Below are 12,099 nucleotides of genomic sequence, written 5' to 3'. Positions count from 1 at the left end.
TTTATGGAAATACTTTTGAGCTCTTTGGGAGCAGCTTTGAGACAAAGATGTACTGCATGAATTTTCAACTTTTCAGAGCTGATTCTCAGTAGTGAAGAACTTTCGGGAGTGTGCAGAGATTTTAATTGCCCTGAGTCACACTGGGCAAGTTTGTATCCTTAACTGCTATAAGAATGGTAAATGGTACTAGCCACTGAGGGGGGAGAATTTCTTTTCACTTCATCTCATCTCTATTGGGCAGGTTATTCCAGGGCAAAGTGAGGCAGTGTAAAATAAGAAGGCATTAGAAAAGTTAATTTTGGCTGTATTAGAAAAACAGGGAACATCAGAGAAAGCAATGAAGTAAGGTGAAGGGATTTTTAAGGGCTTACTCTGTTAGTAATAGTATAGGGTGTTCAGGCCACAATTAACAGGTGCTTCAGGTACAATGGGTTTCATTCATCTGTGGTTTTATTCCATGTTGGCCTGAATGCCAGTATGATGCAGTTAGGGGACATTGGCAAAGAAGAGTGGGAAGTCAGGGCTCGAGGACATAGTGATATAGGAAGTGATATGTGTGCGTATCGCTGCATTTTTGCGAAGTAAAATGCCAGATCTGTAGATGAACCACAAAATAAACATTAATATTTTTTTGACATGCATTAGTGTCAGTCACTGTTGATGGGATCTGACCAACTATAGATGTCTTTGGTGACAATATCTACATCTGAACTAGTCAGAGGAGGAAAGGATACGTCACCGGAGCAAAGTTCATTAAATGGATTGACCCTAAGATCTGGGAGAGTTTGGTTACCTGAGTACAGGTATGCTCCATTTCTGTGGTCACTCTGAACGTCTAGATCCCATTATACATTGTCAGTATAGTGGATGACAGTCATTCAGTTTACCCCACAGTAGACATCTAACTGGTGTACTGAGTCCTGCCTGTCTTGTCCTAGGCATCACAAGTGCATCAATTGGATGATACTATAAATGCAGTAACTATAAATTTCTAGTAACAAAAGATTCCCGTTCAGCTAATGTGGTGCATTGTTACACTTTGGAACAGCTGCCCTGCCTGATGCTATGTTGGTTTTTAAGTGTTGCTTTGATTTTTTATTATTTATTACATTACATAAATATACCAAGAAAGTTGTATGGTTATTTTACTCCTTTTCAGGGACTCAATTTAGTCCTTTAAAGCAAACACTTGAAAAAAGCTTCAAAAAATACTTTTTTAGTATACTATAGGTGTTGTCATAACACTGGGAGTCTGTCCTTTGTCAGGCACTGACATAGCTATTCCCACTGACTTCAAAGGTCATGCATAGGTAAACGTCTACGCAGTGTTCCTACAGCTTGCAAACCCCAACCCAGCGTGACGGTGTGATGGTAAGGTTTTATGAGACATCTACGTACTTCTCTGATGCTGAATAGTGTGGCCCTGCTCCTTCTGTTCCCAGTTTTCAGGCAGTAGAAACCAATTTGCTTGCTTTTTTTTCTCTGTTGTATTAATTTTTCTCCACTTTTTGAGCCAAAACAACTCAGTAAAGGGTCTGACAAGTACCAGAGACAGCACAAGAAGAGGGAGCTTAGACTTGTACCTAGGAGGAGAGAATTAGAGGAAAAGGAATGACCCTTTCAGCAAAAGATGTTAAATCTCCTTGCCCATCTCATCTTGTTGTTTTACAGTACTCACACTCTGTATGTTCATCTTATGTGTATGTGCATAAACAACTTTTTTTAAAAAAAAATCTGCATATATTTGTTGAAAGCAAGAAAGACGTGAACATCTAAAAAAACCAGGAAAAGTGCATAAAGCAAAATTATGTTCATTTTCAGCAGTGAAATTTAAACATCACAAAATTCTGAAGATTATATACATACAGGCTAATATTAGCTTTTTGTTTGCAGGATAGATTTGTGTTTATACCTGCTATTCAATGAGAGTTAGTATACCTAAATATCAATATAAATGCACAAGGCCTGAGTTGCTATTTCTTTATTCTAGGAAGCATGGCTGCTGTTTGGGCTTGAGCTGCCATCTTTATTCCAATCAAAGTGTTGAGACTGCGTGCTGTGATTGTGTTTCCATGCACTGCAAAGTGGATATCTGCTTAACTATAGATGTTAAGTGTTAGAAAACTGACAGCATTGCCTTGTACCTTCCTTGCTGCATGGAGCTATCTGATCATGAGATGTGTGATGCCAAGTCTTAAAACATAAATACTTGAAATGGTTTTTATTATTTAAAAATGCTGTTGCCTTTTATGAATGATTAAATTACACTGTATCTTTAAAATGTCCTTCAGAAACCTCTTCTGTTTGGTTGGAGAACACCCATCCAGAAACAGGCTTCCTTTCATTTGTGATTAGAAATTAATTTGCGCATCTCTGCTGCAGCTGTTCCTCTTCACTTGCACTGATAGGGAGTTTACAAGTATCTTTGCTACCACAAGGCCCAGTGAAGTAGGTCTGTGAAAGCACAGTCGTTATTCACATGGCTGAGATTTGCACCCCACTCCATGATAGATGTACCACCAGGGCCCCTCCTGTACAGCTGAATTTCGTTTTAATCTGATAAGCGTTTCCCTCTGAGAAAATGTGAAATAGTGTGGAATGAGCCAAGGTATTCCATCACCCTTCCAAGCCCCACTCAAACTTACTCAGTCTTCACTCACAGTTTAGTCAAGGAAATAAAACGATTTTCATTCTCTTTTTGATATGTAATGTTTATCAGCTTGTGTTCTTCTTCTATGAAAGATAATTTTAGCACAAGTATTCTGAGCTGTCCTCAAAACAGAAGTGCTAGATAACATTTTGCTTACCTTTTAACTGTCCTTGAAAGATGAATAGCCAATGGTTTTGCCAAAGTCAGGGAATTTAAGATGATAACTAGAAACCAAGTGTGGAATAAGTCCCATTCCTGTTCCACCAAGATGCAGTATTAGCCCCAGAATTTTGGGCTGTTTGGATAATGTTGTAGAACAAATGAGAAGGCATTTGGTTAGAAATAATCCTTCAACAGGCAGACAAAGTAAACCAATGGTCTGTGTTCTGAACTTCATAGGGGAACATTTCTATCATAGCTTAGTTCCATTTGGCACAAATACATGCCCCACGTTCGCTTACCCAGGTCAAGCAAATTCGATAAAATGTGCATGTTCTGCCAGGAGAATGGGGTGTGTTGCTTCTCTCCAATAAATTCAAAGAGTGAAAACGGTTGGAAAAATAAGCAGGAAGAAAAGACATTTGGAAGTCTTCAGGTACTGAGTGAGGACAAAGCCTGGTGGGTACTGAGCAGCTGAGATTTAATCATAGGATTTGCAGTTGCTCCTCACTAATGTGTTACGGTTGAACCATCCATTGGTGAAAATGGATGAGTCCTGTTTAGTGGAGCTCAGACTAATGCTTTCAGCCCCAAGAGCAGCAATTGCTTTGAAGTTTCAGCTGTCCTGCCATCCAGAGCCCTCGAAAACTTGGTGTTTACTTGCCTAAAGAAGTATCTGAATTCTCTTTTGTTTTCCAGAATCAGTGGATAATTGTCCCAGTAATTGCTATGGGAATGGAGACTGCGTGTCTGGGACTTGCCATTGCTTCCTTGGCTTTCTGGGCCCTGACTGCGGCAGAGGTAGGAATTTATACTTGATTAACTCTTCCCCTCTCCCCTTCAGTTAATATTTTTCATGTTGAAATTATATTCATGCCTGTGCCTTTTGCAAAGTACACCTCACCCAGCTCGGGGATGCTGCAGCAGAAAAGAAACAAGTCAGATCTGTGGATTTGTTTGCTACTAGTCGTGATTGCTGTGACCTTGGCAACAACACAGTGCCCTAGTTGCAAATGGACAGGCAAAATGTCGTGCTGGGAATTTTCTCTCTGGAAGCAACTTTAGAAAATGTGACTTATAAATGTGGCATTATTGTTTGTTTAGCAAAGCACTCTGTCATTGTGTGGTATGATCCCTATAATGATACTTTCTTTTAAGACACTGATTATACAAAAATTAAGTACTATTTTCAATGCTGCAGGCTTTGCAAGTCTGCCTGAGGTCTGATTGCTGACAGCCTGGCTGTGGGGACAGGGGCAGGGTTAGAATAAAGTTAGGGAGTGGAGTAATGGCAGGAAGAACTTGACACTCTGGCCAGAACTGAAAATGCTGGGGCGACTGGGAAGGAGGCTCACCCCAGCAAACAATATAATACATTTTTTTGCTCAAGTGATAAGTATTTTTAATAAATGGTTTTGAAAGGATTTTCATTTGACCTGAAATTTTTAGGTTATTTAAACATAAAAAAAACCCAAACCCAACAACAACAAAAAAAAAAAACAACCCAAAAATAAAAACCTGAAGTACTTTTAGTAAGAGCATTTTTCAGACTGAGAAATCAAAATGTTGCATGTGGGAAATGCCAGAGTGCTGTGCATCAACCTTTTCAAGACCTTTTTTGGCTCAAGCAGTCCAACAAACTAAGTGCAGATTTATAAATTTGGGGAGGGAGGGAGTGTAAAAAGTTAGTGCCCACACAAGGAGCTTTGCTAAAGGCAACAGGTCAGGCCTTCACTCCAGCCCATTGCTTCTTTGGAAAGCAGGCTGGCTCCTTCCCAGGAGAGAGCTAAACTCTGTCCAACCCCATGTCCTCTCCCCCTCCAGCTGAGCTTGGGTCACATCACTGCAGCCCAGCCAAGAGACAGAGATAAGGCTGGCCACACACCCCACAGGGGGGGAGCTCTCTGTGAGGGAGTGTGGTCCAGGCTAAAACCCCAGAGGTGTTTCAGAGTTCACAGCTCAGTAAGATTGATGTGGCAATCTGCATCCCTGAGAGCTGTTCTGTGGAACTTCTTGCTGACTCAGGTTACACTTGGTTTGCATTTCCTTACACTTGGTTTGCATTTCCAAGCTTCTTTTCAAATCCGTAGAGCTGGAGACAAAAGGAGGGTTGGGTTTTGTTTTGGGTTTTTTTTCCATCTCCTACAGCACATTTCTGCTCACACCTCCTAACTTTAGGTAGGGGCAGAAGTTCAGGTTTTGTTCCCTCCAGGGCTCACTGTAGTCGGTGGAGAAGGAGAAGCACCTTCACTGTGAGTCAGAGTCCACTTTCAGAGGAGCTTACCTCCCTCCATGGGTTATACACCTAGCTTTCCAAGGCACTTCAGTTGAGTCATGTGTCTTCCATTTCACTAGAGTGCTTACTCTGGCTGATTTGGACACCTTTTATTCAACTCCTCTGGCTTTTGGTTCAGTCACCAGGGTCCAGATTACAGATTACTCTCTGCCTTTAGGAAGACAGATGAATAACTGCAGTGTCAAAACGATATTTGGGTATGCATTTCCACCCAGTGGGCTTGTTAAATGGATCATCTTGCCATGAGCATAAGTACAGGGGGCCTGGCATTGGCTTCCTCTTGGTTTTCAGGGGACTCAAGATGCTGCTTTTGACCTACAAATCCCTCGGAGGGCAGCAACCATGGCATGTGTAAGGCTGCTACAGTATCCGTCTGCAGCTGTACATCGGGCCCTGTACTGAGCAGTAATGCTTAAATGAGCAGGTCTCTGCCCACGTGAAGATTTCTAGGTTACAGATTTCCTGGGTGTTCCTTTGTTTCAATTCAGCCTTGTAATTCACCATCCAAACGAGAGGGAAACTGTGGAGCAGAAAGCCCGTCTGTTTTTAATAACGGTTTAATTATTAATGTATTATTAGCCAATTACTTTAAACAAAGTAAATGAGAACAAATCACCAGAGGTGTATTCACAGGCCTTGTGAAGGCTTACTTGAACATAGGAGATGGTGTTTTAAAGTTCTATATAAACAAACGAATGATCTTACTCTCTGATGCTAAACTTTACAAGAAAATTGGTGTGCATTTGGGTTGTCACTACCACAACCACACTAGAGAATTACTATAATTTCAGTATCTTACATATTGTTTGCTGAAATCTGAATGATCAAACAATAATTATATATCTTTATATATGAAAAAAGTTGCACGAGTAGCAGCAGAAAAAAATCCAAACCCCATTTTTGTCTCTGTTCATGGTGATGTGCTACAAAGGAGGTCTTGTTCTTGCCATTGCCTTGACTTCTGCAGCAGTACTTCCCAGGTTATTCTGAAGGTGTTCTCCACAGAGGGCTCTGTAGAGTACCAGTCTTATTGCAGATGGCCGGTAATTTATCTGATCTTGTACTGAGTGATCAGCTGTCTTGTCAGAAAACATGTAAGTCTTTCTCAGCAACCTCTCACTTTAAAGGCAATTATTCTTTTTCGTTGAAAAGAGCTGCAGACTCCTCTTCCAGTGCCTTGAAAGAAAAGGATCCATTACTGAGCATTTGAAATTTGAGACTGGGGGGGGGGGGGCAGGGGGGGAAATTCCATCAGCCTAGCTGAAAAGTGAAATTACAGAGTGAGTTTGCTGTGAACCATGTACACAGCACAATGTATCTTAAGCAATTTATGTCTCATACTGTATATATAGGTAGATATCTCCTTGCAAATGATGCACTTGCAATGCACCACTGCAATGTGCTTCCTTTAAAGTGAGCAGTTGCCAAATTCCTTTCTTTTCTAAACCTCTTTTATCTTGGTCAAGCAAATACAGCTCACTGCATATCAAACTGGCTTAACAGAGCTGGCAATGCTTTGTATTTTATTGAGGTTGCTATAATTCTGTAACGCTCAAACCGACTTGACTACAAGGACACATGGAAACAACAGAGGATGTGCATTGTGCAATTAGTATCTGAAAAAATGGGAAGAGGAGAGGAACGTTTCCCTTAACCATGTCAATACCTCTTGCTCTATGTAATCAGGGTCAGGAATGAAGCATAAGAGGTACATTGTATTCATCACACCCCGAATGCAGTTAAGCAGCAGACTGGAATATTCCTTTCACATTTGTCCTGCATAAAAATGTTCATAAATTGCCTTTCTGAGAGGCAGGTGAGAAGCCCCAGATGCTCTCACCTAAGGATGATGAGCAACGGTGAACAAGAGAAGTCTGTGATGAATGTATGTCTTCGCAGCTAAGTTTCAACGAAATGAAATGGAAGAGAGCAGGGCTTAAGCAAGAAGAAGTTTCCAGGCACAGTGAACAGGGGAAGGCTATTGTTTCTGAGGGACAGAAATCAGAACAGAGGACAAAAGGAGCATGGAGAATGTGGGGAATGGGGAAGGGAGAAGATGTCATCAGAGAGGATCTGAAGGAAGCTTAGAGTGCAGCGATTACCAGAGCTTTGGTCATGGGGTCTGGGGTCTGGTCCTTGATGACCTTTCCTTCCTTGGGGAGCCTTCTCAGTATCCTTCAGTTCATCCCACCCCACTCTATCTGACGTTTTCCAATTAGCCCAGAAAATGCTTAATCCTGGGATTCATCATGCCACAGCTTGAGCTTGTCATCTTCCTCTTCTCCCCTTTCTCACAGGGAAGACATCCTGTATCTGGTTGGCCTTGGTAATCAGAGCAAGGACAATTAAAAGTCCTTAATAAACTGACAGAAAGATCAGAGGATAGATTTGGAGAATGTTTATTACAGGGATCTTGGAAGGACTAGAGGCCAGTTTTGTATTGTAGCTGGTGATGAGAGACTAGCAGAGGTGATAATCAAAGAAGGAGGCTAGAGGTTCAGTTAGAATCATAGAATTGTTGAGGTTGGAAAAGACCTTTAAGATCATGGAGTCCAACCATTAACCCAGCACTGCTAAGTCCACCACTAAACTATGTCCCTCAGCGCCACGTTTACACGTCTTTTAAATACCCCCAGGGATGGTGACTCCACCACTTCCCTGGGCAGCCTGTGCCAGTGCTTGACGGCCCTTCTGGGGAAGAAACTTGGTGGTATGACATGAGCTGAATCAGGGAAGTATTCTCAATGTGGCATTCTGGACTCTAAGCAAAGCAACTGAAACCCATAAATCTGAGAATTACAGCAGCAAAACAGGGGAGTGATTTGTGTACCGCTAAGGTCCACGGCAGAGGCAGTGTCAAGGAAAGTATGAAGTCTGGCAGCGGGTCAGGGATAGTGATTAGCCATCTAAGGTCAGCAGTGCTGCTGAAAGAAGACACCAGTACATTGAGAAGTCAGAATGCAAGAAAATTCTGAGTTTAGTTAGTGAAAAAAACTATCAGAGACACAAAGCAAGGAGATAGTCTAACTCAAGAGCACTGTTTGTTTGTTTTAAACAGTCATAGGAGAATGCAGTTAACAGCTGGGTGTTGTCCATGCAAAAGAATTCGTTTTGGCAAAGGAAGGAAGAACATACCCCACTGAAGACTGGGTATAGGGGATATAAATCCTATGCTGGACTCTTGCGCTCTTTTTTGAAGTGAGAGCCTCTTCGCAGAGTTGTGGTTTAATGTGATTTCTGTTATCTGTCCCCAGCATCCTGCCCAGTGCTGTGCAGTGGGAATGGGCAGTACATGAAGGGGAGGTGCTTGTGCCACAGCGGCTGGAAAGGAGCCGAATGCGATGTCCCGACAAACCAGTGCATTGACGTCTCCTGCAATAACCATGGCACGTGCATCATGGGGACCTGTATCTGCAACCCAGGGTACAAAGGCGAAAGCTGTGAAGAAGGTATTTGCAAGACGCATTCAATTAGCCTTTTGCTTTGATTGTCATTATATAATTACAGGGATGGAGGCAATTCAGAATAGGACTGGCACTTAAACAGAACAGTAATAGTCACCTTAGGGACACAATAGAGGATGCAACATAAAAATGATATGTTGTCATAACTTGTCGTTAGCTATCATATTTGTTCAATAATTGGATGAAAAGCCATCAAATGCTTCGGATAGACAAATCTAGTTGAAAGACCAGAACATCTAATCATATGTTCAAATGTTCTTATTAAAGCATCATTTCCATTTACACATCTAAACGTATAATTACTTTTACAGTGCTTTCTTCTCTGCTCTGCTATGCCAAATGATTTCAGTTGCTTGTTATACACAAAATGGTGGCATGTGAGGGAAAGTCCCTGATTATTGTCAGCTTTAAAAGCTTAGAAATGCTCAGGATTTGAACTAAGTTCTGCTTCAAAATCAGAGCCATTTTAATGGCTCTTCCATAGCTTTTTGCTCACATTAGCCCCCAAACATTTTTTATTTACATTTAGATTTGTGGTTCAGAAATACAGTGCCTTTTAGCACTTATCTTGAATCTTTTTGTGTAGGAAATCACCTGCCACCATAAACCTTTATCTTCCCGAGTCTGTGACTGCTCCTTATTGCTAAATGAAAAAGCGGACAGTTTTCTAAGTGCACAAATCATTCGGACAATTATAAAAATACATCCAAAGGTGCCTGATTTAAAGAATGATGTTCAATACTTTCAAAAACTATTCTCAAAATTCTATGCAGGTGACTGGATAAATAATTACATTTAAATTATCCTTCTACAAATACATATGTAAGGCCTCTGCACTACCTGAACAATTTAAGTCATCTATTTGATACACGTATAAGAATCACAATGGCTGCAATTAATTAATGGTTGTCTTCACATATGTGGGATAAAGATTTGTCTGAAATGACTTTATTTTACAGACAATGAAAATAGCTGAATTGGATTCAGATGTTCAAATGGCACCTAATCTAGCAATTCTTTTGATGAGCTGAACGTATTGGAGTGGGGCATCTCTGATGTAACATGGCTTCAGTGTCAGTAAATGCTAGGGATGGAGACAGTATCAGCTAGGAATGGAGACAGTATCAGCTCTTACAACAAGAAGCCATCTCTTGACTAACCTTCATTTTGGCTTAAGAAAGCACAATTCAATGAAGCTGTGGGGCATGCAAAACCTAAAGACGGTGACTACTGAAGTATCTTTAAAGCATCTCTGTAGACCTCATATTTAATAGATCATATCTTTACTGATTTTGCCTCCAGCCAAATGTGTTTAATATGTGTAAATCAGAGTAGGATTTGCCCTTTTTCTAACAGGAACCTTTTTTCCCTGGCCATGTTTAAAGCAGAAAAGCCAGACACTACGCAGTTATTTTATGTTATCACTGTAGCGGGGGACAGTGTCAGCCCCACTACGTAAAAACTTGAAAAAGCATGAAGAACAAAGAGAACATGATTTTTCTTATGAGCTGTTTAGTATTTCTCCAAGAATGCCTTTGTTTTTCATATTCAAGGCATAATTTGTACTGTGTTGTGAGGGGGGAAGTAACTCAGGAATATGCCATGTGGGAAATCTTGAGGACATATATATATACACACACACATATATATTTAGATCTAGTAAAAAAGTTGATTTATACTATTTTTAAAATTGCTTTTTCTTTTTAATTTATCCTCTAAGAAGGACCATCTGGTATTGATTACTTTTTATTATTTCTCACTTCTCGTAGCTTCACTGTTTAGTCCACGTTCATAATGAGTTTTCATTCCAGGGTTTCTTCTGTCTTTTCTCTTTCCCCATAGAAGTTCAGCAATGTTTATAAAGCATCAGTCAACAATCTTACATGAGCTTTTCTTTTCTCCTTCCTTAGTTTATTGGCCCATATTTTATAAGGCATGGGCTAAGCCAGCAAGACATTAAAGGGAGGGGAGCAAATTTAAGCAGTGAAAAATGAGAAGTTACTCTTTGGGTACCGAATAAGCCTAATAACTTGTGTGACCAATGAAGCATGAAGCATACTGGGGAAAAGTGTAGAAGAGGCACTAACCTTGCTTGTTGCATGATTTATCTTCCTGGAAAAGATTCTGCACAAGGCTGAACTATAAATGGGGCATTTTCCAACCAGGAATTAGACCATTTGAGACATTTTCCAAGCAGCAACACAAATATATGCAAACCTTTTCTTTTTTCCCTCTCTTTTTCCAGTATACTAGATTTTGTGAGCTCTGCCCTCCTACCCCACTCCCCATCTCTGCTTCTCTTAAAGCTGAGCAGCTAAATTTGTCAAGCAGAACCCCCTAAAAATATACCATTGTCCTCCAAATCCACTAAGCAACTGATTAAGAAGAAAGCAGAAGCCTGTAATCCTGTCCCAGGGCCCTTCCGATGGTGCAGAAAGCCTAAAGAGATACAGCTAGTAAGGCTGAGATTAAAGTAGCCATTGTGTGTGACATTTTCTGAAAGGGCTCATTTCAACATGAAAAATGGCCTTGGGATTATGATAAATGGGGGTTCTGACATGCACATTCCCCTCCTATAATCGTCTGTGTTAGAGCTGAGATAGCAGATTGTCTGCCTCCTGTGATGGAGCCCCCTGTAAAACTCACCTTTTTCCCAATTGACCTTCAGAGGGGATGATTAATTGCCTGGAGGTAGCCTCTTGTCAGTTAGCCTGTGATCTTTGTTCTCTACGTTCAAACCATCTGCTGAGAACGTACGAGGCTGCTAGTCCGCTTCTTAGTCCTTTTCATACTTATTACTGCTGAGAAAGAGCAGGGCCAGGGCTTCAAGTGTCTCATGGTAAAATTGGCACCCTAGCTCCCAGCTCGCTAACAGCGAAGGAGATTTATAGACTCATCCTTTCCAGCCTCTTACAATTTTCGAGGATTGTTCCAGCTATGAGCAGGTCTCCAGGAATCAAACAAAACAGAAAATGCTCTCACATGCTGTGGGATAGTAATAGCTGAGCCATTACTTGTCAGCCTGAGAAGGCTTGAGAATCCAGGGAATTATCAGAGCAGCTGTTGTGTTTCCTTTTAAGGTTCCTGGATCTTAAACAGGTCATTGGGAGTCTTACTGGCTTTTACGGGGGAGGAAAAAGAAGTGAACCACAAACCTGCTGCGTGTGCGGTGGCCGTGCTCTGCTCTTCTGTGTTAGAGCCAGGGGCTGGACAGCTTCCCCTGTGCTGCTTCGCTGGGCTGACACTGGTCACTGATCCCCAGGGCACTGCCACACACCGTTTCAAGAGATGGCAAGAATTTCTCTAGGCTGTTCTAAAGCTTTTATATATAAACAGACGATCGACTCCTCCAGTTCTTTTTTGGGAGGGTGTCTGGTGCGTTTCATATTTTTGCATTGCTGGGTGAAATTCCCCCGTGGGCAGAGGAGCCGACAGTTGCCTACAAAACCCGTTACTGGGGAATCAGGCAGCTGTATGTTCAGGCTTTTGGTGCACATTGCTATACCATGCACCTAACTGAATGGTCTCCA

At 41.4% G+C, this 12,099-nt stretch overlaps 1 protein-coding gene across 10 annotated transcripts in view; it reads left to right on the top strand.

Moving 5' to 3' along the window:
* Positions 1 to 12,099, top strand: part of TENM4 (teneurin transmembrane protein 4) — a 762,970-nt gene that overhangs the window by 602,965 nt on the left and 147,906 nt on the right. For all 10 annotated transcript variants that reach the window (XM_080374860.1, XM_080374862.1, XM_080374861.1 and 7 more), the window contains 2 exons: positions 3,509 to 3,610; positions 8,360 to 8,554. In XM_080374860.1, coding sequence (XP_080230986.1) covers positions 3,509 to 3,610; positions 8,360 to 8,554 — 297 coding nt within the window. The remainder of the gene's footprint in view (positions 1 to 3,508; positions 3,611 to 8,359; positions 8,555 to 12,099) is intronic.

This window comes from Falco punctatus, assembly GCF_963210335.1.
Source record: "Falco punctatus genome assembly, chromosome: 2".
Classification (NCBI taxonomy): domain Eukaryota; kingdom Metazoa; phylum Chordata; class Aves; order Falconiformes; family Falconidae; genus Falco; species Falco punctatus.
This window is presented reverse-complemented; position numbering and strand designations above follow the sequence as displayed.